Source organism: Budorcas taxicolor, chromosome 7 (genome assembly GCF_023091745.1).
Source record: "Budorcas taxicolor isolate Tak-1 chromosome 7, Takin1.1, whole genome shotgun sequence".
Lineage (NCBI taxonomy): Eukaryota > Metazoa > Chordata > Mammalia > Artiodactyla > Bovidae > Budorcas > Budorcas taxicolor.
Genome location: NC_068916.1, coordinates 43225687 through 43251757, shown reverse-complemented (window position 1 = coordinate 43251757; position 26071 = coordinate 43225687). Strand labels below are relative to the sequence as shown.

General features: G+C 59.5%; 1 protein-coding gene across 6 annotated transcripts in view; it reads left to right on the top strand.

Annotated features, from left to right (window-relative positions):
• The first annotated feature begins 1898 nt into the window (after positions 1 to 1898).
• The window catches only part of SBNO2 (strawberry notch homolog 2), a 38854-nt gene continuing 14681 nt past the window's right edge, over positions 1899 to 26071 (top strand). For 2 of the 6 annotated variants that reach the window (XM_052642934.1, XM_052642932.1), the window contains exons 1-5: positions 1915 to 1998; positions 10195 to 10385; positions 12858 to 13049; positions 15665 to 15738; positions 16355 to 16463. In XM_052642934.1, the coding sequence (XP_052498894.1) occupies positions 12930 to 13049; positions 15665 to 15738; positions 16355 to 16463 (303 nt within the window). In that variant the 5' untranslated portion in view covers positions 1915 to 1998; positions 10195 to 10385; positions 12858 to 12929. Of the gene's footprint in view, positions 1999 to 10194; positions 10386 to 12857; positions 13050 to 15664; positions 15739 to 16354; positions 16464 to 23355; positions 23647 to 26071 lie in introns of those variants that run through there. The other 4 variants (XM_052642937.1, XM_052642936.1, XM_052642933.1 and 1 more) reach the window with 3 other exon arrangements.

Sequence of the window (26071 nt, the reverse complement as noted above, 5' to 3'; positions counted from 1 at the left end):
TAGAGATCTCGTGCTTTTCTGAGGTGGATGTAGTGGAGGTTGAGTCCACGCCTCTTGGCAGCTCTCTCTGTGACCTGGGCCATCTGTGGAACAGTTCTGCACCTCAGTTTCCCCACCGGCAAAACGCAGGTACTATCAGTCAGACCCCAGAAGGCCACAGTGGGGGCAGGGCCAGCTTCATGGGTGTGTAACTGGGACTTCACTCAGGCCTGGAGCTTGAGGGGCTGTGCTCAGTTTAATGGTCCCAGTCTTGAAGTTCTTGCTACTTTTTGAAGAAAGGGCCCTGCGTTTTCACATGTCACTGGGCCCTGCAAATTGTTTGATGGTCTTGTGTGAGCAGAAACTGGAACATGCCACCAGATGCTCTGCGAATCAGTTTATTCACCCTTTTGAAGCTTAAGTCTGTTGCTCAATTGGATTTCTTCTCATTAGGTATAAAGAATAGTTCCAGGGTCAGGGTTACAACTCAATTGCCAAAAACAACACATGCCAAAGTGAAGCTCCATCTGGATATTACTTCTCTCTGGGTCCCAGTTTCCCCATCTGCTCCCTTGTGCCTGTGGGTTTGGGTACAGGAGGTCCTGAATTTTTAGGGCAAACAGATTTTTTTTTCTTTTCTTGGCCACACCCCGTGACATGTGGGATCTTAGTTCCCCAACTAGGGATTGAACCCATGCCCCCTCCAGTGGATGCAAGGAATCTTAACCACTGGACTGTCAGGGATGTCCCAAGGCAAACAGATTTTTTAAACATACTCATCTTCCTTACCAGATCTGGCCTTTGAACAGCTTTTAACTTGCTCTTCCTAAGTTTAGCTGTCTGATAAACTCCAACTTGAACTTCAAAGCCTCAGCCTCAACACCCTCTCAGCACTACCCTCCATGATGCCCTAGGCAAAGACCTTGTTCCTCACTGGCCCTATGGCTGATCTTGCAGATGGGAGTGTCTGGTCCCAGCTGTTTCCCCTAGACTGGGGGCTTCCTGAGGGCAAGGATGAGAACTGAGTCCTCTCTGGGGGCCCCGGACTTGTCCAGCTCAAGGCCAGGCACATAGCAGCAGCCATAAGAGTTCACTGAATAGACAAGCATGTGAAGAGGTGGCCTCTAAATTCAAGGAGTTGGACCAGGTACAGGAAGCCTCTGGCTGGCTGGTGAGGTGGGTCCAGGAAAAGGTGGCAGTGTCTTCATTCCTGCTGGGGAGGGGGTGGTGCCTCCTGCACTGGCTTTGTCTGACCTGCCAGGCCCAGCCCCTGGTGGGTCCAGTAGGCGCCAGTCACAGGAACACAGCAGGCCTGTGCCACAGCTGAGTCCCATCCTGTGCCTGACAATGAGGCAGATCCCAGCGTTGTTTGCATGAGGCCCCTGGAAGCCCTGATGGGGAAGGAGACAGCAGGGGAGCCACTCACGTCTCAAGGCCCCTTCCTGAGAGGATCCTGCTTTTCTCAGGTTGGCCTCTGGGTCTTATCAGACCTCGTGCACCTGGCTCCCTGTCCGGAGGTGGGTGGTCCCAGGACTCCTATTCTAGAGCGGAGATAGATTAATGAGCAGACTACTATTGGTAGGGAGGCAACCAAGAGAGGGAGCATGATAGGGCGACCCAGGGCCCTTTCAGATGGTTGTGAGGCCAAGGTCTGGGCTGTCCGAGAACCCCAGTGGCTGAAAGGTCAGGGTCAGAGTGCACCAGGGGAGGGCACAGTCATGCAAAGATCTGCAGGTAGGCATGGTTCTTCATGCTGCAGAGGAGGAAACTGAGGCTCACTCGAGAATTCGAGCCCCTTCCAAAGGCAGAAAGGCATCAAGGGGCTGGAGGAGGGGGGTCACCGTGAGAAGGCCCTGCGCCCAAACCCCGCCCACCAGAGGTCCCGCCCCCACGGCATGACCGGAAGTGCGCGAACCCCCCCAAGATGGCGCCCGAAACCCGGAAGTGAGCGCTGCCGCGGCGAAGCTCGGAAAAACGGAGGCGCCGCGGGCTCCGCGCCCGGCCGGACCCGGGTCCGAGGTGAGGCGCGCCCGGCTCCACCCCTGGCCCGCTCCCGCTACCCCTGCCCGGCCAACCTGCTCTCCCCGGCCCGCGCAGGCCATGGCACCTCGCGGCCGCCTGCGCCCCGAACCGGGGGTTACGGAATTCTGGGGTTCCGGGGCCGCGGGCTGGGGGAGCGCGGCGGCATATCCCCGCCCTCATGGGCGACCCCCTGATCCCGCCCTCCGCCGCGACCCTCCCGATCCCGTCCTTCGCAGTCAACTTTAACCCGGTCCTCCTCGGCGACCCCGGACCTTGCGCCGCTCCGTTACCCCCGCCTGACACCCGCCTTGGCATGAATCCTGAAACAGGGCGACTCCCAACCCTTTCCTGTCTCTCTCCTCGCTGATTCCCTGATCCCCCGCTATCTGGCGCTCCCTGGTGATACCAGGACTTTACTTTGGTGACCCTTGACCCCGTGCTTCTCTGTGACTCTCCTGCACTTGGTGACCTCCTGGCTGCTCCCCGGCCATTCCTTGACTCTTCTCTTCTTGTGGCTCTCCAGCTCCATAACTATAGCCCCTCCCTCTCTGGGTGACCCCTGATGTCAGGCTCCTCGCAGATTCCCACCCTTTCTCCTCAGTGACCCTTCTCCGCGGATTCCTGCTGTCCTGGCTTCTCCGCCGTGGGTTTTTACGGGTGCGATCCCATGGCTTTGGGATGGGACCCTTGCTGGTGGTATAAACTGAGCAGGCAGAGCATGTTGGGTGGGAGTGTCTCCTGGAGCTGGGCAGGGAGCGCTGGTGGGCAGAGGCGGCCCCCACCCCAAGGCTGCTGGGACCTGGAGCCTGTGGAGCAGTAGCCAGTGTGGATTGATGGGGAAGGTGAGGTGTCCTCCCAGCACCAGAGCACTGGTGGGGAGAAGCTGGTGCCTGGGAGCAGAGGCATGGATAGCTAGGCAGGAGTGTCTAGCATCATGTTGTTACATTCTGGAAAGGGAGAGAGAGCTGAGTGTGGGAAGTGTGTTAGCCCTGCCTGCCCTGGGCCTCCTTTCTGCCTGTCCACTGCCTGACTGGCCAGGTATGGTCCCCTCTGTTTGCATCTGGCCTGGAAGTGGTTTGGGAGGAAGCCTGCTGGCAGTTGGAGGGGTGGTGAATGTTGCACCTGTGATGAGGGGGGCTGGTGTTGGACAGACTTTAGGTGGGCACCTGCCTACCTTCTGCCAGGCCAGGTGACCCAACGCGGAGGCCAGTATGGTGGATCTGTCTCTGTAGGAAAGATTCGAGGCAAGTGGACTCTTCCCAGAGTCCAGAGGGAAGAAAGGCCACCTGTCAGAGGCTGTTCAGGGAAATCTGTAGAGGTCAGGCCCACCCTTTCTCTAGGCTAGACAGCCTGAGCTGGATCTGACCCTGATTTTGTGTCCCCTCCTGGGGTTCTGTGTACCTGGCTGTGGGGGGAGCTCAACAGTTACAGAAGCTGCAAGCAGAGGAGTGGCTGTGTACCCCATCCTTGGGCTGAGACTTGGGCCTGCTGGGCCGCCTGGGGAGGCCACTCCCTGCCCATCTGCACTTTTTCTCCCAAAGGCCCTGTATTTTCCTAGGGGAGTCCCCAGAGGTGGGTGATGGCTCCTCAGGGCTGTCTACTCGGGCCCTGGGTGAGTGGGCAGGAGATGGGTGATCCCTGGACACCCCTGAGCCAGAGAGACCCAGGTGGGCATCGGACAGACCCTGGGGAGTCTGACAAGTGTGAGATGCTATCCCCAGGGACAGCCAATGTGAGGACCTAGAGGAAGGCATTCGGGGATTTCAGAGGGCAGGAGGGCCCTTTGTTTAACTCTGTGCCTCTGAGCAGACGTCTGCTCACACCTGTCTGGAGCCAGACCTGCCGTGTGTGTGTGTGTGTATGTGTGTGTGTGTGCACATTTAGGGGAGATGTCTATGTTTTGATAAGGGGGTGAGGGGCTTTGTTTCTGTGTGTGTGTGTGTGTGTGTGTGTGTGTGTGTGTGCACATTTAGGGGAGATGTCTATGCTTTGATAAGGGGGTGAGGGGCTGTGTGTGTGTGTGTGTGCACATTTAGGGGAGATGTCTATGTTTTGATAAGGGGGTGAGGGGCTTTGTGTGTGTGTGTGTGTGTGTGTGTGTACATTTGGGGGAGATGTCTATGCTTTGATAAGGGGGTGAGGGGCTTTGTTTCTGTGTGTGTGTGTCTGTGTGTGTGTGCACATTTAGGGGAGATGTCTATGCTTTGATAAGGGGGTGAGGGGCTTTGTTTCCAGGGGAGCCCGTGTGGCAGAGCACAGAGGAGGCAGTTGTCTTTGAAGTTGGGGTGGGGCAGCATTGGCCTCAGGTGGGCAGCCCAGGGCCAGGTCTCTCCAGCTGCCTGACCACCCTTGGTGGGGTGGGGAACAGAGGCTGGACTGCCACTGGGGACATGACCAGCTGGCTGGCCCAGCTCGATTCTAGTAAAGTCTCAGAGCACCCCCCCACCCCACCCCCGCCAACCAACAGGGGCTGGGCCGGAAACGCTGACCCAGCAGAGGGCTCTGGCCTCATGAGCAAGCCGGCTGGGAATAAAGAGGCGACTGTGTCCAGTCTCCAGAGGCTGCCTCCCTCCTCACAGGGCCTCCGCCCCGTGAAGCTTTCACAGTTGCTGGCGGGGGCGGGTCTGCCTGTTCTTCATGTGGGGTCAGGTCATGGAGAAGTTGGGGCACCTAGTGGCTGACACGAAGAGTGGGGACACGGGCCCCCTGGGCAGCTGCACAGGTCCAGGGTGTGTGTGTGAGTCTGCCCACGTATGTGCCAGTGTGTTTGTGGACACACACATGTGCAGCGGTGCACGTACTTGCTGGAGTGTGTGTGTGTCACGTGTGAGTGCTGCGTGCACACGTGTGCGTGGTGTCGCCTGTGTGTATACATGTGAGAGTGCACACATGTGTGCCTTGCGTACGTGCGATCCATCAGTGGGCCAGCTTGGAGTGTCTCCAGCTGCTTTTCCGCAGCCAAGGGTCGCATGGTCAGGCGCAGGGAGGGCTGGCTGCAGCCAGCCGCCTGGGGTGGCCAGGAGCGAGGTCACTCAGGCCCAAGCCTGGCCAGCCCTGCTCGCCCACCATCTCCCTGTCTGCCCAGCCCAGATACGGCCTGGTGTCCGTGGGTGCCAGTTCCCCCTGGAACTGCCCTCTCCCCTGCTGCTGGCAGGTCAGTCCTCCGTGGGCCAGCTGAGCAGGGCTGGGATGGAGCCAACTTTCTGCATCTTCCTGCCATGGTGACAGCCGCCAGCCTCCCTCGCTGGGGGTTGTGGCTGCCCTGTCCTCAAGTGGGTGACTCAGGTGAGGTCGATTTCTGATGCTCTGGGCTGGCCCAGGTACCCACTGCTGAAGCCTGTCATTTATATATGGTAATGTGGACCCTGAGAACACGATGCTCAGTGAGGGAAGCAGACGCAGAAGGACACACAGGGTGCAGTTCCATTGGTGGGAAATGTGCAGAACAGGCAGATCCACAGACACAGAGAGTGGGTTCCTGGTTGTCAGGGGCTGGGGAGGCCGTGGGGGAGACTACTGATGGGAGTGAGCTTTCCTTTCGGAGGTGATGGAATGTTCTGGAATTAGATGGAGGTGGTGGTTGCACAAGTCTGTGGATGTATTGAAGGCCATTGTGCTGTTCACTTTAGATGGATGAAGTGTATGACATGTGAATTGTGTCTCCATAAAACAGAAAAGTGGTTAAAAAAAAGAAAGCAGGACCTGGCCTGAGGTGAGGGGGTGTTGGCTGGCCCCATGAAGAGGGCAGAGGAGGTGCCATCTCCCTGTTTTATGGAGGGTGAACAAGACTCCCCTGGGAGCTCCCCAAGCCCCAGCTCTGCCCTGACAGCTGCCGGCAGGAAGTGGGCTTGTGGGGAGGCAGGCTCCTGGTGCAGTGGTGCCTGAGTCAGGTGTGGGCAGGAGGTCCTCCTGCCCCTCCCTGAAGCCTGGCCCTGTAGAAGGAGGCGCCCTGGTAGCTGTAGCTGGTAGTGCCCTGACCCTCCTGTAGGCTCCCGGTTGGCTGGGATACCCGGCACATTTCCCCAGCCCCACCCCCTCCACCCTTCCATTACAGTGACTCCTCTCCGGTCAGACCTACACTCCCGCTGTGCTGCCCACGGGGCAGAAAGGGCGTCCACGGTCAGCTATGCTGGGACACTTCGGCGGAGGCGTTGACTTGGCCCCTGCAGGGGGTGGGGCAGGGGAGCAGTGGTCACCCAGCACCTCCCTGGGTCCTCAGGCACCCCATCCATGCCAGGCGCTGCCCAGCCTCCCCTCGGCCCCAGAGAGGGGCAGGTGCTCCCAGCCTGGCCTCCGTCCCCAAGTGAAACCGAAAGTGGCCTCTCTGGCCTTCCTGCTGGGCCACATCCCGGAAGGCTGGCGCCTGGCATTTCCCGGGAGTTCGGGTGGGCGGGAGTCACAGCAGCCTGGGGTCAGAGGCTGACCCAGGAAGTGGGGACAAAGTGGGGAGGAGTAGTATTGTGGGGCAGGGAGCCTGTGTGGCTCTGAGTCAAACTGGGATGGGGTGAGAGTCCCTCTCAGAGATGCCCAGAGCCACAGGAGCCAGGGCCCCCTGGAGGTGAGGTGCAGTGAGGGAAGGCTGATCCAGGAGCTGTGACAGTGGGGGCGGGGGTGGGTGGGCAAGCCTGAGCACTCCGCCCCTGAGCCCTGTCCTATTCTGAACATTCGGGTGTGTCCTCACCTCAAAGATCAGTGCCACCAGGGCCACTCTTCCCCAGCTTGGGGGTGTGGCTCCGCCCTGGAAGCTGCAAAGTGGGGCAAGAGACCCCTCCCTACCACTCACCCATAGCCCTGTGGGGGCCCTTCTGCTGTCGCTTGGGATATGTCAACTGACCCGGGATTTGAGGGGGGGTTTCATCAGATTTGGGAGCTCAGCTTGTTGTCTGGGGGGCAGGACTCAGTGAGTGAGCCCCCAGCTGGGCGTTGGGGGGTGTCCGGGACACCCTTGGAGGTGGGTGATCTTCACTGTGGGAACCTGGAGGAAGGCGCCCCATGCTGGGACAGAATTGGAGTGCAGCTGCCCCCACCAGATCCAGACCTGCCACTCGACTTGCAGAACCTGCCCATCTAGATGCCCCAGCACATTCCTGCACTGGGGAGGGGGGGAGGCCCCGCCAGCCTGCAGCTCCTCCGTGGCCCTGAAGAGGCTGCCCCATGAGGGGCCACTGGGGGCTTCACCACCTCCAGGCACCTCTGGGGTCTTACCGTGCCTAGCCCTACCGTCCACCTGTCCACTCATGGGCTGTGTCCTAGCTGTGTTCTGAGGTCAGCTCAGTAAGGGCCCCGGAGATGCCCCTGTCTTGATCCTGGGACCTGCAGATGTGTCCCTTCATATAAAAAGGGATTTCGCAGGTGGGATTAAACTAGGGGCCCTGAAATGGGGTGATCCTGGGTCCCTGGGGCTCCAGCATCATCGCAGGGTCCTCATGAGCCGAGGACTCTCTCCAATGAGGCCGAAAGGGACGGAGGGTCAGAGCTCAGGGGCGTCCATGTGCTGCAACTGCGGCTGCTCTAACCATGGGGCAGCCCCTTGGAGAGCTCTGCCCTGCTGGCAGTGTCAGCACTGAGCCAACCTTGGGAGATCCAGAGCTAAGGCTGGTGAGCTTGCTTGGACGTCTGACCTGCAAACCTGGGAGAGGATTTGAGTTTGTGGATGCTCATCTGCACAGGAAAAGCAGGCATAGGCCTGTTGGTGGGTCTTGGGGCCCCTGTTGCTGCGACTTAGGAGTGTCTGCCCTCTTCCCAGCACAGGCCCTTCCTCCTGCAGCACAGGGGTGCCCTTTGGCTTGGGTGAAGGTCTCTTGTGATGTTCTTGGCACCAGGCTGGACCATCGGTGTCCAAGGAGGGCACTGGCCAGTCTGACCACTCGCCCAGGAGTAATGTGATCTAGCCGTGGGGAGCACCCTCCTCTCTCTGTCTCTGGGCTTTCCAAGGAGCTGGGCAGAGGGACCTGGTGTGCCAGCTGGCCTGAGACTCTTGTCATCAAGCAGCAAGCGTCAGGAGGAACAGACTCTTCTCCCTGCCGACCCTGGACATCAGTGCCCAAGGACTAGGATGTCAGGCCTGCGGGATTCAGCTTAATGTCCACTCAGGGGAGGAAGATCCGGGGGTCCGGGGAGACCACAAACTCAGTGTATCTAAAGCCTTTTCAAGACCACGAATAAACACGAGCTCTGAGCAGGCACTTCCCAGAACAGGAAGCCTGCATCCCTGTCATCATGGGCAGCCACTCCAAACCTGTCCACATGGATGCAGGTTGGAAGGTCCATCAGCTGCAAGGGGAGGCCAGCTGGAGTGCCATCCTCCACGCTGTCTCCTGATAAGGCTGGACCGCACCTGAGAGTGGGGACCGGGGATCAGAGGCCCAAGACCTAGGCTCAGCGTTTCCAGCTGTGACTAAAGAAGCTCCTTGTTCTCATCCCCCTTCCCTTCTGGGCCATTGACTGGGTATGAAGGGCTCCATGCCCCTAAGCTGTGTCCTCTGAGCTGGCAGGGGTGCTGACTGGCCTCCTGAGGGCTGTGAGACTCTGACAGGTCCTTATAGATTTGAGGTGGCCCTCTAGGTGTGGGAGCTGCTTTGAGAAGCACCTGGCCCGCAGTCGGCCCTCAGAGTACCCTGGGCCAGTGGCTCTGTGCCTGCTAGTGCCTAGGTCTGTGGGCGCAGACACAAACAGTGCAGGTGGCCCTGCATCGGTGCCCGCAAGACTCAGCCTGAGGGTCTCCGCTTCTGCATAAATGTTCATCTCCACAAACATCACTGTCACCTGGGTCTGGGGTTGGTTCTCCTCCAGCTAGGGTTTGTCTTTGCCTTCCATCTGAACGTCCATGGGTGGCTGTAACAGCTGACCACAGGCTCAACTTAAACCACAGGGATTTACTCTCCCAGTTCTGGAGACCAGCTGTCTGAGATCAAGGTGCAGCAGGGCGGTGCTCCCTCCACCCACTCCAGGAGAGGGTCCTTTCTTCCTCTCCCAGTTTCTGGCATGGCCTGTGGTCCTTGGTGTCCTGGCCTTGTGGGCACAGCACCCCTGTCTCTGCCTCCGTTGCCACATGGCCACTCCCAGGTCTCTGTGTCCAAATTTCTCTCTTGTAAAGACACAGGCCCCACCACCCCATCTTAAGTCCTTTTGTCTGTGAAGAGCCTGCTTCTAAGTGAGGGCGTGTTCCTGGTGGACCTGAGCTTGGGGGTCACCGCTCTCCAGCATGCCTTCCCTGTCCTGTCACTTCCGCCCACACACGCTGGGCCCTCCTCCATAGCCCTGAGCCCCCATTGCCCACCAGCTGGCCCTGTGTCCCCATGTGTCCCACCTGAGTACCTGGCCTGGTCAGTCAGTGAGAAGGGGCCCCTGAGGCTTTCCTTGGGACTCACCCCCTCCCTTTATGGCCCACCCATGGAGGTAGCCGTCCAGGTGCCTGTGCCCTTCTGGGGGTCCTGACAGAGTAAGCTATGCCAGCCAGCCCAGATGGGACCTCGGGGCGTGGCCAGTGACCCCAGAACAGAGCTCCTTCCCTTTGCCTGACCTTCCCTGCCCCTCTGCCCCTCCGACTGCAGCACATCCTGACCCGGCTGGTCCCCTCTATTAGGAGCAGAGGAGACTCTCTGAGTACCCCTGCTGGGGATTGACCCTAGGCTTTCTCTGACCAGTAGGGCAAGAAGGGGCCTCCCCACCCCAGCCCTCCCCCAGACATCTCAGACCCGGCCCCCTGATTCCACCCAGGCCACTGCCCCCACCAGCCCCCCTACTCATTCCCCCATCCCAGATCCCAGGGCCAATGCTCAAGAGTCTAGCTGAGGGGTGGCCAGAGGGACTGCTGTCCTGCAGCCTGGGGGAGACTGGGAGGTCCCTGATGCCTGGAGAGGGGGTGCCTGGGGGGTCTGGTAACACATGACCACTGGGGCCCAGGCACCACCAGGCAGGGGTCCTGGTAGCTGGTTCTGAGGGTACCTGGGGGGCTGAGCCCTTAGTGCGCATCAAATGGCCCACCCCGGGGGACTGGCCCTGCACTGAGGTCTGGCCAGAGCACCGAGGTGAAGTGGGCTCAGCCAAGAGGCAGGGGTGGCCGTGGTCACCCACCAGTTGGGTGCATCCAGGGATCAGGCTGCCCCAGACCTGGCTTCTTCCCACATTCCATCCCCTGCCCCACCATCGTCCTGTCCAGGCCACCAATTCCTTGATCTTTCTGTTGTACAGTGACTCATTTGAAATGTGATCTCAAAAGGAAATCCTGCAACTCAAAGCTGGGTGAAGTGCGGGCCCCTCCCCAAGAGCACCTTGCGAGCACCCCTGCCGCACGTGCCGTGGGGCTCACGTCTCAACAAACATATGCTGTGGCCTGGCCTCCTTCATGCCTGGGAAGTGCAGCCTCTGAAGCTTGGGAGCTGGTAATGCTGTCCTGACCCCAGGGAGGTGGGCAGGTTGGGGCCGCTCAGCAGAGGTCAGAAAGTGAGGGGATAGGAGGACTGTGTTTGAGCGTGCAGTGGGGTGAAGTGGGCTGAGGTTGGTGGTGGGGCCCGGAGATGACCTTGAGTCTGGGCATCCAAGGACGGTGACGCTGTAGGGATGGCCTCTGGGGGTGTGGGGATGGTGCTGGGCACAGTGTCGGCCGCACCCCAGCCCCTGACAACCAGGAGCCCACTCTCTGTGTCTGTGGAGCGTCCTGTTCTGGACGTTTCCCATCAATAGAATCACACCCTGTGTGTCCTTCTGTGTCTGCTCCTCTCACTGAGCATTGTGTTCTCAGGGTCCATCCATGTGGTAGCAAGTGTCAGGGCTTCACCCCTTTTTGTGGTTGAGGGATGGTCCTAGGTGTGGAGGGACACGTGTGTTGATCTATCTTCTGCTGGGGGACACTCAGACTGTATGTACCCTCTGGCTGTTGTGGATGTGAGTGTTCAGATTGCTGTGTGGGTGTGTCTCCATTCCCCCAGGTGGACATGTGGAGCAGGACTTCTGGCTCCGAGGTTACTGTGTAGCCGGGTGAGGTGCTGCCAGCCCCCAGGTGGCACCATGTCCCCTCCCCCCATTTGGGTTCACGATCCCCAGCGGCCCTCTTGACTCGTAGCCCCGTTGCTCCCCTCCCCGCAACGCCCCCAGGTCTAGGTCTGAATGCTCTGCTTGGTCAGAGAAGACTTCTGGGGTCCCCAGGGCATGCCCCCCGGCATGTCTTGGTAGGACAGGACAGACAGGTCCTGTCACAGGAACCCCTCTTCCAGTTATGACTCCCCCATGGAGCATAGAGAGCCCTCCCCACGGGGACAGCTTCTTCCTCTGGAAGGACGTCATGCCCTGGGTTGCGGTGTGGGGCCTGAGCCTGCGGGGCCAGACACTCAGAACGGGTGTAATGCAGGCCTGGCCTGCTGCCAGTGGGGGTCCCTGGGGCTCCATGCCCCCCAAGGACAGCCCAGGGGTCCCCCTCCTGTGCCATTCGGCCATGGTCTCTGGATGGTGCTTCCCAAGGGAGCAGCCCCAGCCTCTGCAGGTGTGGAGCTGAGAAGCACCTGGGAGTGAGTACAGGATTGGCCCCACGTAGACCTGTTGAGGAGTCTCTTAAATCAAGGAGCTTGAATTGAGGGTTTCTGTGATAGCTGTGGTCACTTGGGTGGCTTGGGGTCTTGGAGGCTCCAGGTTCCTTGGAGCTCCTGACAAGCCTCATGCCCAAACAGCCCATTCTCCTGATGATCAGACTGAGGCTCACGGAGCTCTGGGCCCCGAATCTTTGGAGGTTATCCAACCCTTAGACGTGGAGCTGGGTTTGACCATCCGCTTGACCGAGGCCATGGGTCCCAGAGCAGCCATGTGTTCCTCCTGGTGCCGCCAGGTCTTGCTGGGAGCCGGGGGGACTGGCGTCCTGCCAGCCTCTCTAGCTGAGGCTGGGCAGCCCAGCCCCCACAGGCTTCCTGAAGGGCTGGACGCAGCCCCTGTCCCTCTGGACCTCGGGTGAGGCACTCACGGGCAGCGAGTGGGTGCAGGCGGCTCTCCCCGCCCCCTGCAGGATTGCACAAGACTCCGTGTGGCAGAGATTACTGGAAGTCCTGAGGATTTCTTCACTCAGGGCTTGGCTGGGAGTGGCAGCCGCCTCCCCTTCCTGCCTCTCTGGGTGATTAACATCCCGAGGCCTTGTCCTGAGGGGCGCTCAGTCAGCCTGGGGTCCCCAACCTCCATTGGCGATGTGGCCTGCAGTATGTCGGTCCTACCCAGGCCATGGGCAGGTGGGCATGGCGGGGTGGGGAGATCACATGGGGCTGGGTCATCCCCTGTGCTTTCCCCAGCTGGTTGTCTGCCCCCCTTGTAAGTGGGACCCTATGTTGACCCTACCTAGCCCCACCCGGGTCTGGGGACTCCTCCTGGCTCAGCCCAGCTGCCCAGAGAGCCTCAGCACACTTGACCTGGCTGCAGTAGGATGGGGCTCCCGTGGCTCTGCGGCCCCTCCAGCTCAGAGCTGCCAGTTGGCTAAACCTCTTCTCTTCCAGACACTAGTCACAGATCTGGGAGTGTGTCTCTGTGGCTCACGCTAGGCTCCCAGGGCTCAAGGTTCCATTTGTGGGTGGCGGGAGTGGCCCCGGAGCCCATAGGATTCAGGGGCCTGAGAACAAGGGTGGGAGTGCAGCGGGGCCCCCACCCACAAGGGGCTGCCCTCATCCTTGAGGTCTCTGTCATTTGGCTAGGAGGGAGTGATGGGGCAGCTGATGGATCCCCGAGCACAGCCCCTGTGTGGGTGGGGTAGTCAGGTGGGCTGGGGTCATCTGAGGGTTCCCCTAGGGTTCCTGCCACCCCCAGCCCACTGTCCTCAGAGGCACCCTTCCCCACCCTTTGGGGTTGGAGGGCAACCTTGGGACATGCCTGTCTTTCCCCAGGTCATGATGCCGCCACCGCGGAGCAAGAAGCCCAGATAGCTGCCCCTGCAGCCTGGCTCCTGGAGCCCCCTGATGCTGGCAGTGGGGCCCGCCATGGACGGGGAGCTCCCTCCGCACGAGGCCCCGCCAGCTGGCAGCGTCCTATATAGCCCGCCGCCGCTGCAGACCCCACTGTGTGGGCCCAGCGTCCAGGTGAGCCCCAGCCCTGGGTGTGTGGGGAGGACCCTCTGGGGGTCATGTGCCACCCCCAAGTCCCTCACAGGTTTACTGTAAGGTTTCTGATGCCAGGACCACAGCCAGCCCTTGGGGACGCTCGGCCTGGGTGACTGCCCCCACCCATGAGACGTCAATGGCTGGGAATGCCGGCCAGTCACGCTCATCCACTCTGCCACAGCACTTCTTTCTCCTTATTTTTCAAGACTTTATTTCTGAAGCAGTTTTAGGTTCATGGGAAAACTGCACAGGAAGTTCTCATACAACCCTCCCTGCTCCCTTCCCCTCCGTTAGTGTCTCAGGGTCCTCAGGGTGCTGAGCCCAGGAGCCGGTGCCCATCAGCATCACTGCTGAGGGCCATAGTGACGTTTGGTTCACTTTTATTGCTAGGTGTTCTGTGGGTTTTGACAGATGTCAGGTGACCCACACCCACTGGTCGGCATTACAGAGCAGTGTCACTGCCCTAACCCCCTGCCCCATCCGTCCTTCTCTCTCTAGAGGCTCACCTTTTTCAGAATCCTAGAGTGGACACTAGGACACTGTGTAGACTTTTCAGACTAGCTTCTTCCCTTTAATGATGTGCATGCAGGGCTCTTCTGAGTCTTTCCATGGCTTCACAGCCCATTTCTTTCCATCGTCTGCATGTCCCACGGTTGGTTTATGCTTCCACCTGCCGAGGGACAGCTCACTCGCATCTGAGCTCTGACGGCTGCAGTAAAGAACCGCAAAGTGATAGAATGACTGCGGGGGCTGGGCCTCCTTATATCACAGAGGGTATGGAGGCCTTGCACGGAGAGGGGGCCGGCATACTCCAGTGAGTCCGGCCTGCCTGCAGCAGAACAGGGCTCCTTCCCTGCAGAAAAGAAAAGAAGTTGAATGTCTTGGTGGGGAGACTTGAGCTGCTCGGCAGGGGAAGCAAGTGGGATGTGGGCTGCGTAGGCGCAGCAGCAGCAGCAGGTACACTCGGGCATGTCTTCGTCCGACGCCTGCTGGGATGGGAGGGAAAGGCCAGCAGAGGGAGAGAGCGAGGATCCAGCTTGGGGTTCAGAGAGGCCGGGCACTAGGCCTCTGGAGCAAGGCAGAGTTCCAGGTCAAGGGCCCAGAGCTGTCAGGAGACACCCAGACTTCCAAGTGTAGCATCAGACGGGGCTGTAGATTGTGCACAAACCCAGGATCCACCCCGTGCCCGGCTGTGCCCATGAGGCACCCTGACATGGCAGAGCACAGCACCAGGTCAAGTTGAGCAGGCCTCGCTGTTTGGTGGGGAGGGAGTGAAAGCAGATCCAGCTGAAGACCCCCCAAAGCCTCAGGCCAGGCCTTCCCCCAGGCACACCTGTGCCCATCCAGCTATGCCCACAGGGGCCCTGCCCTCCTCAGCCCCGCTTCTCTCCAAGCCTCTGCCCACCCATGCCCTCTCTGACTTGTGGTATGAGGTGTGTTCCTTCCTCACATACCATGTCTCTCCGTTTTGTGGGCTTGGAGCCTGCGCCTGTCATTCTTAATAACCCTTCAGGATTCCTCCTCCTCAGCGTCCCAGCATCTGCTTAATTATTTCCCCATTGTTGGGCCTTTGGGGTGACTCTAGTTTTCTGCCGCTATAAATAGTGCCATGGGTTTTCTCCCTGCTCCTGGATGAGTCCCTGGGGGTGTGCTTCTGGAATAGAATTCCTGGGTCAGAGCAAGCCCCAGCACAGGCAGGTTTGCAGACGACGGAGCTCTTCCGCAGGGAGTAGGCTCTTGCCATGTCCCATGGTGGTGACCCAGGAAGCCAGCCATGGGCCAGGAGGCGAGCTCTGCAGGGACAGCACATGGGGACCACGGGGGCTGAGGTACTGGAGTCCGGGGGAGGATGTTTGGGCCAAGATGGGGACCTGAGTACAGGGAGGTGCTGCGTGGGGGCTGAGCTTTGCTCTGGGCAGTTGGAGCCCGCAAAGCAGGCTCTTGGGCTGTGCACAGAGCCTGTCCTTCTCGGGCCACTGATCATGGGGGTGGCCCCTCAGGCCACACTGGGACTGGCCCACAGTATTGACTCTAAGAGCTATCTTTTCTTTATCTGAAATTCCAATTTCACTGGCCAGGTTTCACTGGCTGTTCTGTATTTTATCTGGCAGTTCTGTATTATTTGCTGCACTGCCTGAGCAGGAGTGTCATCTCCTTCATCAGTTTACATGAGGCCTGGGAAGCTCCTGGGTAATCTCCCAGGACCTTCTCCTCCCCAGGGGAGGGCCAGCCTCTTTGTCTCCAGGCAGGCTCTGATTGGCTAGCCTGCATAGGGACCCATCTTGGGACCAGTCAGGTCCCCCAGGCCTGCCTTCTGAAGGCAGTGTCACTCCCACTGGCTGCAAGTATAAAATCCCAGGGAAGGCTCTGACTGGTTGGTTGGGGTCATGTGCCCCCTCTCTGAGCCAGTCACATTCTGTGGACCTTCCTGTTCACCCTGGCCCTCTGGGGAAATGGAGGCACAGTGAACCTGCTGGGAGGGCCCTGGTGAGAGAGGGGCCCAGTGCCCTCTGGACCCTGCCCCAGGGCAGTTGGGGGGGACCAGGGACCCTGCCCCACGACCCCCTCCCCTGATGCCCACTGCTTTGTCATAGGACACCATGCTGCACTACCCCTGGTGGAACAGCTTCTCACCCACGACATACCCAGCCTTCTCCAGCGAAAGCCAGTAAGTGTCCAGCTCCTAAGGTCCTGCTAGGGGCCCCTACCCACAGGGGCTTCACTTTGCCTCTCCATCCCACAGTTGGGGCTAAATGGAACCAGAGCTCTCAGTCGGGGAGTGGGGTTTCAGTGTCCAATCAGGAGGGTTGAGACCCAAGCCTTAGACTGACCTGCTGTGATCTCCCTTAATGAGAACCCTCCAGGGAGACAGGCAGCAGTAGTGGGGACAAGGGGGCCAGGGAGGTCCCCACTGTGGGGACTTCATATGGGCAGTGAGAAACTATGGGGCTGAAAGGAGCCTGGAGGGCAACTTCTCCGTGAAGGGCGTTGGCAAGCTGGGTTTTGAAGGATAAATAGGAGTTTGCTGGGTGAGGAGCAGGCCTGGAATCCGGCCAAGGAATGGCCCGTGCAAAGGGCATGAAAAGAACATGCAGCCAGAGCCTCAGGGTTTTTCTGGGGTTCCGTGTCTGGGGACATGGGCATGTGGGCCCTTGCTAAGCAGAGTTTCTGAGGTGCCAGAATTGTTCCTGCAGGCTTGTGACCCCCCAACTCTGTCCTGCATGCTGGGTGGGTGGACAGAGTCCCACCACGCCCACCAGCTCAGCTTCCTTTTCCTCCTGCAGCCAGTTCATGAATTCCTCCTTCATCATGGGCCAGCCCTGCACGGACCCCAGCTATGGCCCCGCGGCCACCGCCCCCAGCTTCCCACCAAAGAGCAGTGATTTTCCTCAGGTAGGAGACCTTGGCTGGGCTGTGCACCTCTTGGAGGTGTGAGTGCCAGTGGACGGGTCTTGTGTGGGGGGATAGCCGGTGTAACTTTTCCATAGCAGGGGCGCTGGGTCAGACGTCATGTCACTGAGGCCAGGGGCCCATCCGCTGTCACTCTCACCTGCGTGCAGGTCACAGGCCGCATCACAGGCACTTTGCCCATGCGCTTTCTCCATTCGGGCGTCGTGGTGGGTCCACAATGCCCATGCCTCGTCCAGGGGGTTCACAGGTGGTGCCACGCTTCCCTCCACTCAGCAGCCCTTGATTGAGAGCTGCAGAGGGGTCTGCGGGAAGAAGCCCAGTGCCCCCCTGGAGGGGCCTTAGTGCTAGGGTGACCCCCACCTGGGGGCAGGAAGTAGGGGCAACGGGCTGTGTGGTGCTGAATCTCCCTTGGAAGCTTGGAATCCTCGGCCCCCAAGTGGCTCCTGTGTCTGCGCAGACTCAGTGCACAGTCTGGGGACCATCCAGTGGACTGGCTGGGGTTGGGGTGTCAGGTGCTCAGGTTTCCTTCCGTAAAGTGGGAGCTCGTGGGCCCCACCAGGTGACAGGCTGAGGAAGGCCATGGCACACACAGGCCAGTGCAGGCCTACTGGACTCGCATGGACCCAGGCCAAGGCCCTTCCGACTGATCTACACCCACTAGGGGCAGAAGGACTGGCCAGAGAGCTAGATGGGGCAGTGGGGGTGTGTGCTGCGGTGACTGTATCCCCCCAAATTCGCATCCTCCTGGGACCTCAGGATGAGGACCTACTTGGCTGTCGGGACTTTGTGGGTCAATTAGTAAAGACAGAGCTGAGGTCATCCTGGTTAGAGTGGCCCTAACCTTGCCAGAAGTCCCTGTAGAGACACAGCGTGAGGAGGTATGTGATGAGGTAGGCAGAACCTGGGCACTGGGGTGGCAGGGAGATCCCAGAGCGTGGAGGCGTTGCCCCCATGCCATGTCCTGGACGCCTGCCCTAAACGCGAGATACGTCTTATCATTTGAGCTGTTCCATCAGTGACCTTTATGGCTGCCCAGGAGGTGACATGATGGTCTTGTGGCCCGGGGAGCAGAGCCTGCCCCTGGGGACACCTGAGACCCCCAGGGCAAGGATAGTGGGGTGGGGACAGGAGTCCCGTGGATCTAGCTTCCCAGACTCTCTAGAAGGATTTGTGGTTTCTACTGCCAGCCACTGGTCCGTGAGGACACCATTGACCACCAGAAGAGGAAGGTTGATGGGTTCACACTCCCAGGGCATCTGCCATGGCCCCTTGTCTCTGGGCATTCGCTAGTTGTGGGCTGGCAGCTGATGGGCCTCTTGTCCACTGGGTCCAGGGCCTGACTCCGTGTCCAGACTTGTTCCCTTGCTGGGACATCCTGTACTGGATGGATGAGGCCTGGGCCATGCCAAGTCCAGGGCCAGCGGAAGCCTTTGTGGGCTGACCCAGCTCCTGCGGCCACTCAGGGGCCTCGCTCCCCATCCCACTCACCGCTTCCACCGCCTCCTAGGCTCTGTCAAGGATTCACATAGCTTCCAAGCCAAGATTCCCCTGGGGCACTGCATCCGCTTCTTGCCTCAGGTGGGAAAGAGCACCCTCATTGCAGGTCATTGGAGGTCACATTAGAGGTCATACATCCACCCCACAGAAGCTCACAGAGTGTGGCTGCGGCCCACTCACCCTCTAGTCTCCCATGCGGGAGTCAACTTGGACCAGGTCTTCTTTAAAGCAGTGAAACGTCTTCAAATGAGCTCTCACCCCATTGCCGACCATGGAGTCACACAGGTGTGAGACCGTAGTGCAGCCAGAGTCTGACTCTGTCGTCAGCATCCTCCATTTCCCCTGGGACCGCTGTGCCTGTAGCCAAAAGCAGGACAGAGTCCAGAGTGGGCCTGGCGTTCAAGGTTGTTCCCAGCCCAGCTCCCGCCTGGTGGGTCCACTCTGCTCCTGGTTCAGACTGAGTGACATCTCAAGGTGGCTGGCACAGGGATAGCCCCAAAGACATCCTCATCTTGGGACCTGTGGATGTGTCACCTCATGGGGCAGAGGGGACTTTGCAGGTGGGATTAAGCTAAGGCCCCTGAAATGGGGTTGACCCCTGGGGTCCCAGTGTCATCACAGGGTCCTTATAAGAGGGAGGTAGAGGGTCAGAGGCATTAGAGACAGGAGATGCTGCTCTGCTGGCTGTGAGGATGGAGGGAGGGGCTGCGAGCCAGGGATGCGGTACCTCTAGAAGCTGGAAAAGCAGGGAGCCAGTGCTCCACTGGAGCCTCCAGAGGTTACCAATCCCATGAACCCATCTCGTACTTCTGACCTCTAGAACCATAAAGTAATAAATGTGCTGTTGTGAGCCGTGGCGTTTGGGGTAGTCTTATTACAGCCGCTTCATCACATGAAGCCCTCACGAGGCCCATGACACATATCAGAAGCGGTTGCTCCTGTTAGTATGTCAGAAGGAGTTTTGGAATGGGGAGTGCAGACCTGGGCTGGGAGCAGGCAGTGGGTGTACACCTGCAGGCCCTAACACATCCCCTTGGTAACTAAACCTGAGCCCCGAGTTTCCTGCTGGCCAAAGTGAAAAGGGACAGACTATTGGGGGGCTGTGTGACCCTCACAGCCCACAAGCAGAAAGCTTTCCCTTGCCTTCCCTTGGGGCCTGGAGCAGTTCCCTGGAGGCTCCACACAGCTAGCTTGAGCCCAGGACCTGGTGGGGTCAAGCCTGCCTCTGTGTGGGGTCCCCATCCACCAGTTACCTGGGAGGGATCTACAGCCGAGGGAATTTGTTCGGGGGGTCTAGGGCAAGAGGTCAGTCTGGCTCCCACTTGGAGGTAGCTCTGTCTGGACAGTCCTGGCAGTCAGACCAGGCGCCCGCTGAACTGCCACAGCCAGGAGCCCTAGTTCCAGCCAGGGAGGGGTCCGCTGAAAATTTCATCCCTGATGCTCTTTTCTGTATGTTTGAAGGTTTTTGTGAAACACAATGAACTTTAAAATGGTTAGCCTTACAGGGACTTCCGTGGTAGTCCACTAGATTAGAACTCCTTGCTTCTAATGCAGGGGGATGTGGGTTCCATCCTTGGTCAAGGAGGTAAGGTCCTGCATGCCACATGATGTGGCCAAAAAATAGAAAACGAAACAAAACAAAACCTTAGATTCACAGCAAAGTGACCAAAATGATACAGAAAATCTCTGAGCACCCTGCCTCACCTTGTGGCTCAGATGGTAAAGAATGTGCCAGCAGTGTAAGAGACCCAGGTTCAATCCCTGGGTCGGGAAGATTACCTGGAGGAGGAAATGACAACCTACTCCAGTATTCTTGCCTGGAAAATCCCATGGACAGGGGAGTCTGACGGCCTCTAGTCCTTGGGGTCACAAAGAGTTGGACACAACTGAGCGACTGACGCTTCCACTCTTCTCACTGCTTCACCCAGTTGCCCTGCATGTTACACGTGCCAGCTTACACGGCCAAGGCCGACGTCACAGGTGCAACCCACGTGACTACACTTGTGTGCCCCCTTATGTGTGCTGAGGCTTCAGGGAGAACCAACCAGATGTCTACGGGGTGCCCCACACTGGGAGGGGTCGGAGTCCCTGGCGGGTGGCCCACAGACATAACACATCAACTCCAAGGCCCTGTGTCAGGGTATCTTGTTGCTGATGGGTTGACTTAGACCCTTGCTAGGGGAGCATCCACTTGAGTCCCTCCACTGTGCACCACGGTTGGCGCTAAGCCACTCAGACCCCTACACCCCTGACAGCTCAAGGGGCCCCATGTGGGGTCTCCAGGCCTAGGGTGTACTGTGTGTTTGGGGGATATGGCTTTTCTTCATTCTTCATTTTTTAAATTGAAATATGATTTGCATTTCTTACAATTCAGCAGTTTTAGTACATTCACAGTTGTACAACCATCACCTCCAGATGCAGAACATTCCATCCCCCAAAAGAAGCCCTTCCCCCATGACCAGTCACCCCCACCCCCTTTCCAGCCCCTGACAACCAGGAACCCACTCTTTGTGGATTGGCCTGTTCTGGACGTTTCCCATCAGTGGGATCACATCCCACGTGTCCTCCTGTGTCTGCTTCTCTCACTGAGCATCGTGTTCTCAGGTCCCCTCCATATGGCAGCCAGGGTCAGGGCTTTAGCCTTTTTCCTGGCTGAATCATATTCCACTGTGTAGAGGGACCACATTGTGTATATCCATCCTGTGGATGAACTGGTGGGTCATTTCTGCTTTTCGACTACTGTGAATCGTGCTGGTGTGAACACGCGTACAGACTTTGCTGTGAGCATGTGTTCCAGATGTGACTGAATCTCCTCTGGGGGATGTTTGGGGCCTTGTTAGGGTCCAGGCTGAGGGGGAGTGCTCAGCCTTCCAGACACCTCTTCAGGCATTGTGCCTCCAGCTGCCCCTGCCCTTCCAGGCCCTCCTCTGGTCCTCCCCACTCTGGTTTTTCTGGAGTCCTGGCTGCAGGGATATCCACCCCGCCCTCCTCTGCTGCCCCCCAGTGCCCAGCCCCCTGCAGCCCCCCGGGAGCAGGTGCTACTCTGTCTCTTCCTCACAATCTTCCCTGGATCCTTGCATCTCTGCCAGGCCCTGGGGAAGGGGACTCTTTGCAGTGCACTGAGCCCTTCTCTCTCTCTCGCCAGGGTGAGCATGTGCCCTGAGGGTCCCTCCAGGCATCCCAGGTGGGCCTGGATGAGGGCGCTGTCCATTTGCCAGCTGGGCTTCTGGGAAACAGGATGAGGTCACAGCTCGGGAAAGTGCTTTGCAAACTCTCGGCAGCATCCTATGCGGGTTGGGGGGAGGAGCAGCATCATCTGCTGCGTTGTGGGTGTATCTCCCACAGTTGGAGGCCCCGCCTACCCAGCCAGCAGTTCCCACAGCTCCTGGTACTGGCCAGCGCAGAGTTGCTTCCCATGGGAAGCCCCTGGGTCACTTCCATGGCCAAGGCCCCTGCTCCGGGGTCCTCTGGGGGGAGGGCCTGTCCTGCCTCTCGCAGCACCTGGGCCCCAGGTGTCCCAGGATTGTGGTCCCATCTCTCCCCTCTCACGTCCGTCTTCACCCTGTCTTCTCTTTGTACATGTCCAGATCTCCTTTTTGTAAGGGCACCAGCCGTTACTCCAGCATGACCACATTTTAGTTGACTACTTCTGCAGTGACCCCTCCCCAAAGAGGGTCTCATCATGGGCCTCACCCACCCCTACGTGCCCACCCGGTGGTGGCCTGGGGACCCGAGAGCATCCTGGCAGCCGGACAGCCCCATGCCAGACAGGGACGAGCAGCCATCTGGTGATGAGATACAGGGGACAGAGTGTGAGCCTACTTCTGGCAATCCGACCAGTTTCCTGCCCCTGAAATCTAATAACAAAAGTTTGTGCTTGTCCTTTGTGGGTCTTCTTTTCATTTCAGTCTCCTAGTAGTTCTTTTTAAAACTGAGACAGAATTTACTCACCTTAAAATTTATTTCTCCAAAGTATATTTGCACAGCTGTACAACCACCACCTTTATGTAATTCCAGAACATTCCATTACCCTAAAAAGAAACCCCATCCTCATTAGCAATGACTCCCCAGCCTCTGACAATCAGGCACTCTCTATGTCTGTGGATTGGCTTGTTCTAGACATTTCCTATCAGTGGAATCACACCCGGTGTGTCCTTTGTCTGCTTCTCTCACTGAGCATTGTATTCTCGGGGTCTGTCCACATGGTAGCAAGTGTCAGGGCTTCCCTCTTTTCCATGGCTGGGTGATGCTCCCGGATATGGACACGTGGTAGTGTTCACCTTTGGCTGCTGTGCATGTGTGGATTTCCATGTGGACCTGTGTCTCCGTTGCCCCTCATGGGTGCCTGGCAATGGAATCACAGGGTCGTGGGGTGACTTTTCTGAGGACGCTGCCCCATTTCACAGCCCACCTGCCATGTGGGATTCCAGTTTCTCCTCATCCTCCCACACTGGTCCCTGCCGGCTTCATGGATCCAGCCATTTGGGTGGGTGTGGAGTGTGTCCTGCTGGTTTCAGTTTGTGTTTCCCTGTTGCCAGACTGTGTATGTCCTTACCTCTCCTGGTTGCCATTTCTACATGTTCCTTGTCTTCAGCAGTGGCCTCCAGGCCATGTGCCCCCCCACCTCCTCCCCAGCTGTGGGCTGCAGACTGAATGGGGGTGCAGCATCGGGCCAAGGTGTCCCTGACCTCAGGGACCCTCCCCAACTAGAGTCCCGGGGCACTGGGCAGGTGCAAGGAGGCCTACAGGCCCACCTGCTTCTCCTGGTTATGGGCCAGCATCAAACGGTCCTGGGATGGGGGTGATCAAAAGAAATAGTCCAGGATGTGGCGCCTAGCCTGACGGCTTTGTGCCCCCCAGGCGCTGGCCCTGTTTGTATCTCTGCCTCTGTGCTGGGCTATGGGTCGCAGGGGGAGATGGAGCGGGGGAAGGACAGAAACCCCTCGCCAAGGTAGGAATGGGAGCTAGGTAGGATCTCAGAGCCCTGCCAGGGTGGCCAAGTGGGAGGTTGGGGAGGCTACAGCACGGGCAAAGGCCCTGGGCTGAGCTGCCTGGGGAGGCAGGCACTGAGAGTCAGCTCTAGGGCAGCCAGGACAGGCAGTGAAGTTCAGGGTGCAGGCTGAGGAACCTAGGGCAGACCCAGGGGGGCCAGCCTTGGTTTCCTCCCCACAGCACGGGGTATATGCCCCTTGAGTTCCTGCTATGGGCACCCCCAGGACAGCCATGGTCCCTGCCAGGCGCAGTTGGGCCCGGACTCTGGGGGGCAGCGATTTGGGGAAACTGAGGCTGGGGTGGGGAGGGTGCCAGGGCAGCAAGGTACAGGCCGGCAGCAGCAGGGTTCAGGCTGGTGGCGGCAGGCCGGCATTGTTGACAGCCGTCTGTGGCTAGAATCCGCCCCGTTCAGTAATTCTCTGCACTCTGCCAGTAATCGCCCTGACTTACCAGGCAGGCATCATTTCCTGAAAGTCAGCCGGCCTTAGGGGAAGTAGGCGCCGGCGGTGACTAAACCAACATGCAAATGCAGCCGGGCGGGCCCGGGCTGAGGGCTGAGGGCCGGCCGGGCTGAGCCCCCGCGGTCATGAGGCAGCTGCTCCCTCTGCCTCCCAGAGACCCTGCCATCACCATGTCCCAGCTGCGCTTCTGGCTGCAGTTCGCCACTATCGGCAAGGTAATCCTGCTCCTGCTGGGCGCCCAGGGCCGGCGGGGTGGCGGGGTGGCGCAGTGGAACGGGGCGGGGGGGGGGGGGTTGCGGGGGGTGGGCCGGCCCGTGGGAACAACCAGGGTGGGGGTGGGGAGGCTGCTCCGTCCGGCTTTTTTGGCAGCCAGGGTGATTCCGCTGGAGTTTTCCGAGCAGAGCCACGTGGGATGTGGGGACAGCCAGGGAGGGTAGGCAAGGGGGAAACGGGGGGCCAGAGCCGTCCCACCTGGAGTCTCGGGGGCATTCCGGGCACGGCAGCACTGGCTCCATGGGCCGGGGTGGGGCACGGCTTGAGACGGGCTCTGATGGGACAGGTAGGAATGGTCCTTTCCTGTCCTTCTGTCCTCCCATCCCTCCATCCCTGCTTCCATTTATCCCCCTCTTATCCATCCCCCTGACCCCGTCCTCCCATCCCTCTGTTTCCTGGTCTGCCCTCGGGGCCCTGGATCTGTGTCTGAAGGGCGTTTCTGGTGTTGCTTCCCCAGCTGGGAGGGGTTGCTGAGCAGACCCAGAGCCAGGTCTAGCCTTGGGGCTGTCCTGTTCCGTCCTGCTGGGTACTGGTGGTGGATGTGAGATGGGGGCATTGCTGCGTGGGCAGCTCCTCCAGGTCCTCGCAGCTCCTCACTGGTCCGGGGTCTCTGGGATGCTGAGAGAACTGTCAGGGTAACCAGCCAGCTCCCCACTCAGGGGCTGCAGTGGAAGGAGCAGGGTGGGGACACAGGTCAGGAGGTGACGGAGGGTGGGGTGGACACAGGCTGCTGCGTTGGCTCTGGTGAGGGCCGGGGAGCTGCCGCCCTGGCCTAACTGGGCCTTGGGACCCAGAGAGGGTGGATCTGGGTTCAGTCGTCTTGCGGGTCTGCCGAGGGTCAGGTCCTGACATGGGCAGGCACCCTCTCACTCGCATCCAAACACCCACCCTGCGTAGGGCAGGAGGGGCCCTGGGAGCCCCACCCCCAACCCTGGTGACCCCAGTAAGGCCCCACCTCCCTTTGCCCCTGAGGATCCAGGGACCCCCAGATGATGCTGGCTGCCCCTCCGGGCATCTGGTAGGGACAGTGTCCACAGACTGGGGAGAGGGCACCCGCTTCCTTAATAAATTGTACTTTTCAGAACAGGGTTAGGTTTATAGCGAAGCTGTGGATCAGTTCAGGGTCCCCGTGGGTCATACCTCAGCTAAGCACCGCCTGCGTCCCAGCTGATGGACTAGTGCTGATATGTCATCCTCATCCAAGGTCTGCACATCCCCTTGTCCTCTCTGCCCCAGGACCCCATGTCACCAGGCCCCCTTGGTCTTGCCATTGTCTCGTCTTGGGAGTGGGGGCCTGGGCAGTTGTGGGTGGAGAGCCCGGGCCGATTGTCCTGCAGGATGTCCCCAGTCTGGGCTTGTCTGGTATTTTCTTGTGGTCACCCTGGGACCATGGATTCCTAGGGGAGGGACCCAGGAGGGGACGTGCCTTTCTCATCTGTCACAGCAGGGGTCCCTGCTGCCAACCTTGACCTGACCTCCTGGTTCCTCCATGGGGGAGGGGGTGTCCTTCCCCTGCACACTGTCCTGGGAAGGGTCTCTGTGCAGCCCTCTCAGAGGGTATAGTCCCCTTCAGCCCAGGGACTCTGCCATGGTCTGGCCCCCCAGCCCTGCCCCGCTTCTTGCCCACTGCTCAGCAACTGTTCTGCCTTCAGGGAGCAGGGCAACCCCTCAGGGCTCCAGGTCTGCTGGATGATGGCCAGGGCCATCATCACTCTGCCCAAGCTCAGTGCCATGCACTGGGAGGACCACGCATATGTGGTGCCAGGGGATTTCAGCAATGACAGCTGTCCGTGCTTGTACCCAGACCCACCCCAGCCAGCCTCAGTGTCTGGGGACCTCATTGTCCACCAGACTCGGGATGGGCCACCTCTGACCCTAGCTGACCAGGGATGGGCCAGGGAGCAGGCACGCCAGACCCCCCAGCCCTCGCTAGCTCAGTGTCCCGAGATGGGTGCTCTGGCCTGTTGAGTCACCCAACTCTTGTGTGAGGGGGCCAGGAGCCTCAAGTGGATCACAGAGCACCTCTTCCTGCTCCTGGGGTTGGCATTCCCCTCCTGCTTCCCTTCCTGCTCTGTCCCAACCTCAGAGATTTTATTCACTGCCTCACCTGGATTGGACCAGGTCATGGGGTCCTGCCACTGCAGGCAGTGGGGGAGGCTGGGGTCTGTCCCTCCAACACCATGAGACCAGGCTGTGCATGGCGGGGGGCAGAGGCCAGTAGGAGCAACTGGGCTGTGGGAAGCCATCTTCCTAGGGCCCCCAGCCTCAGACTGGCTGACCTGGCCCTGCCCCTGCCATGACCCTTCCTGCCATTCCCCCTGTCCTCTGGGCACGGTAGGTCCCACCTGCCTGTTTGGGTTCCCCTGC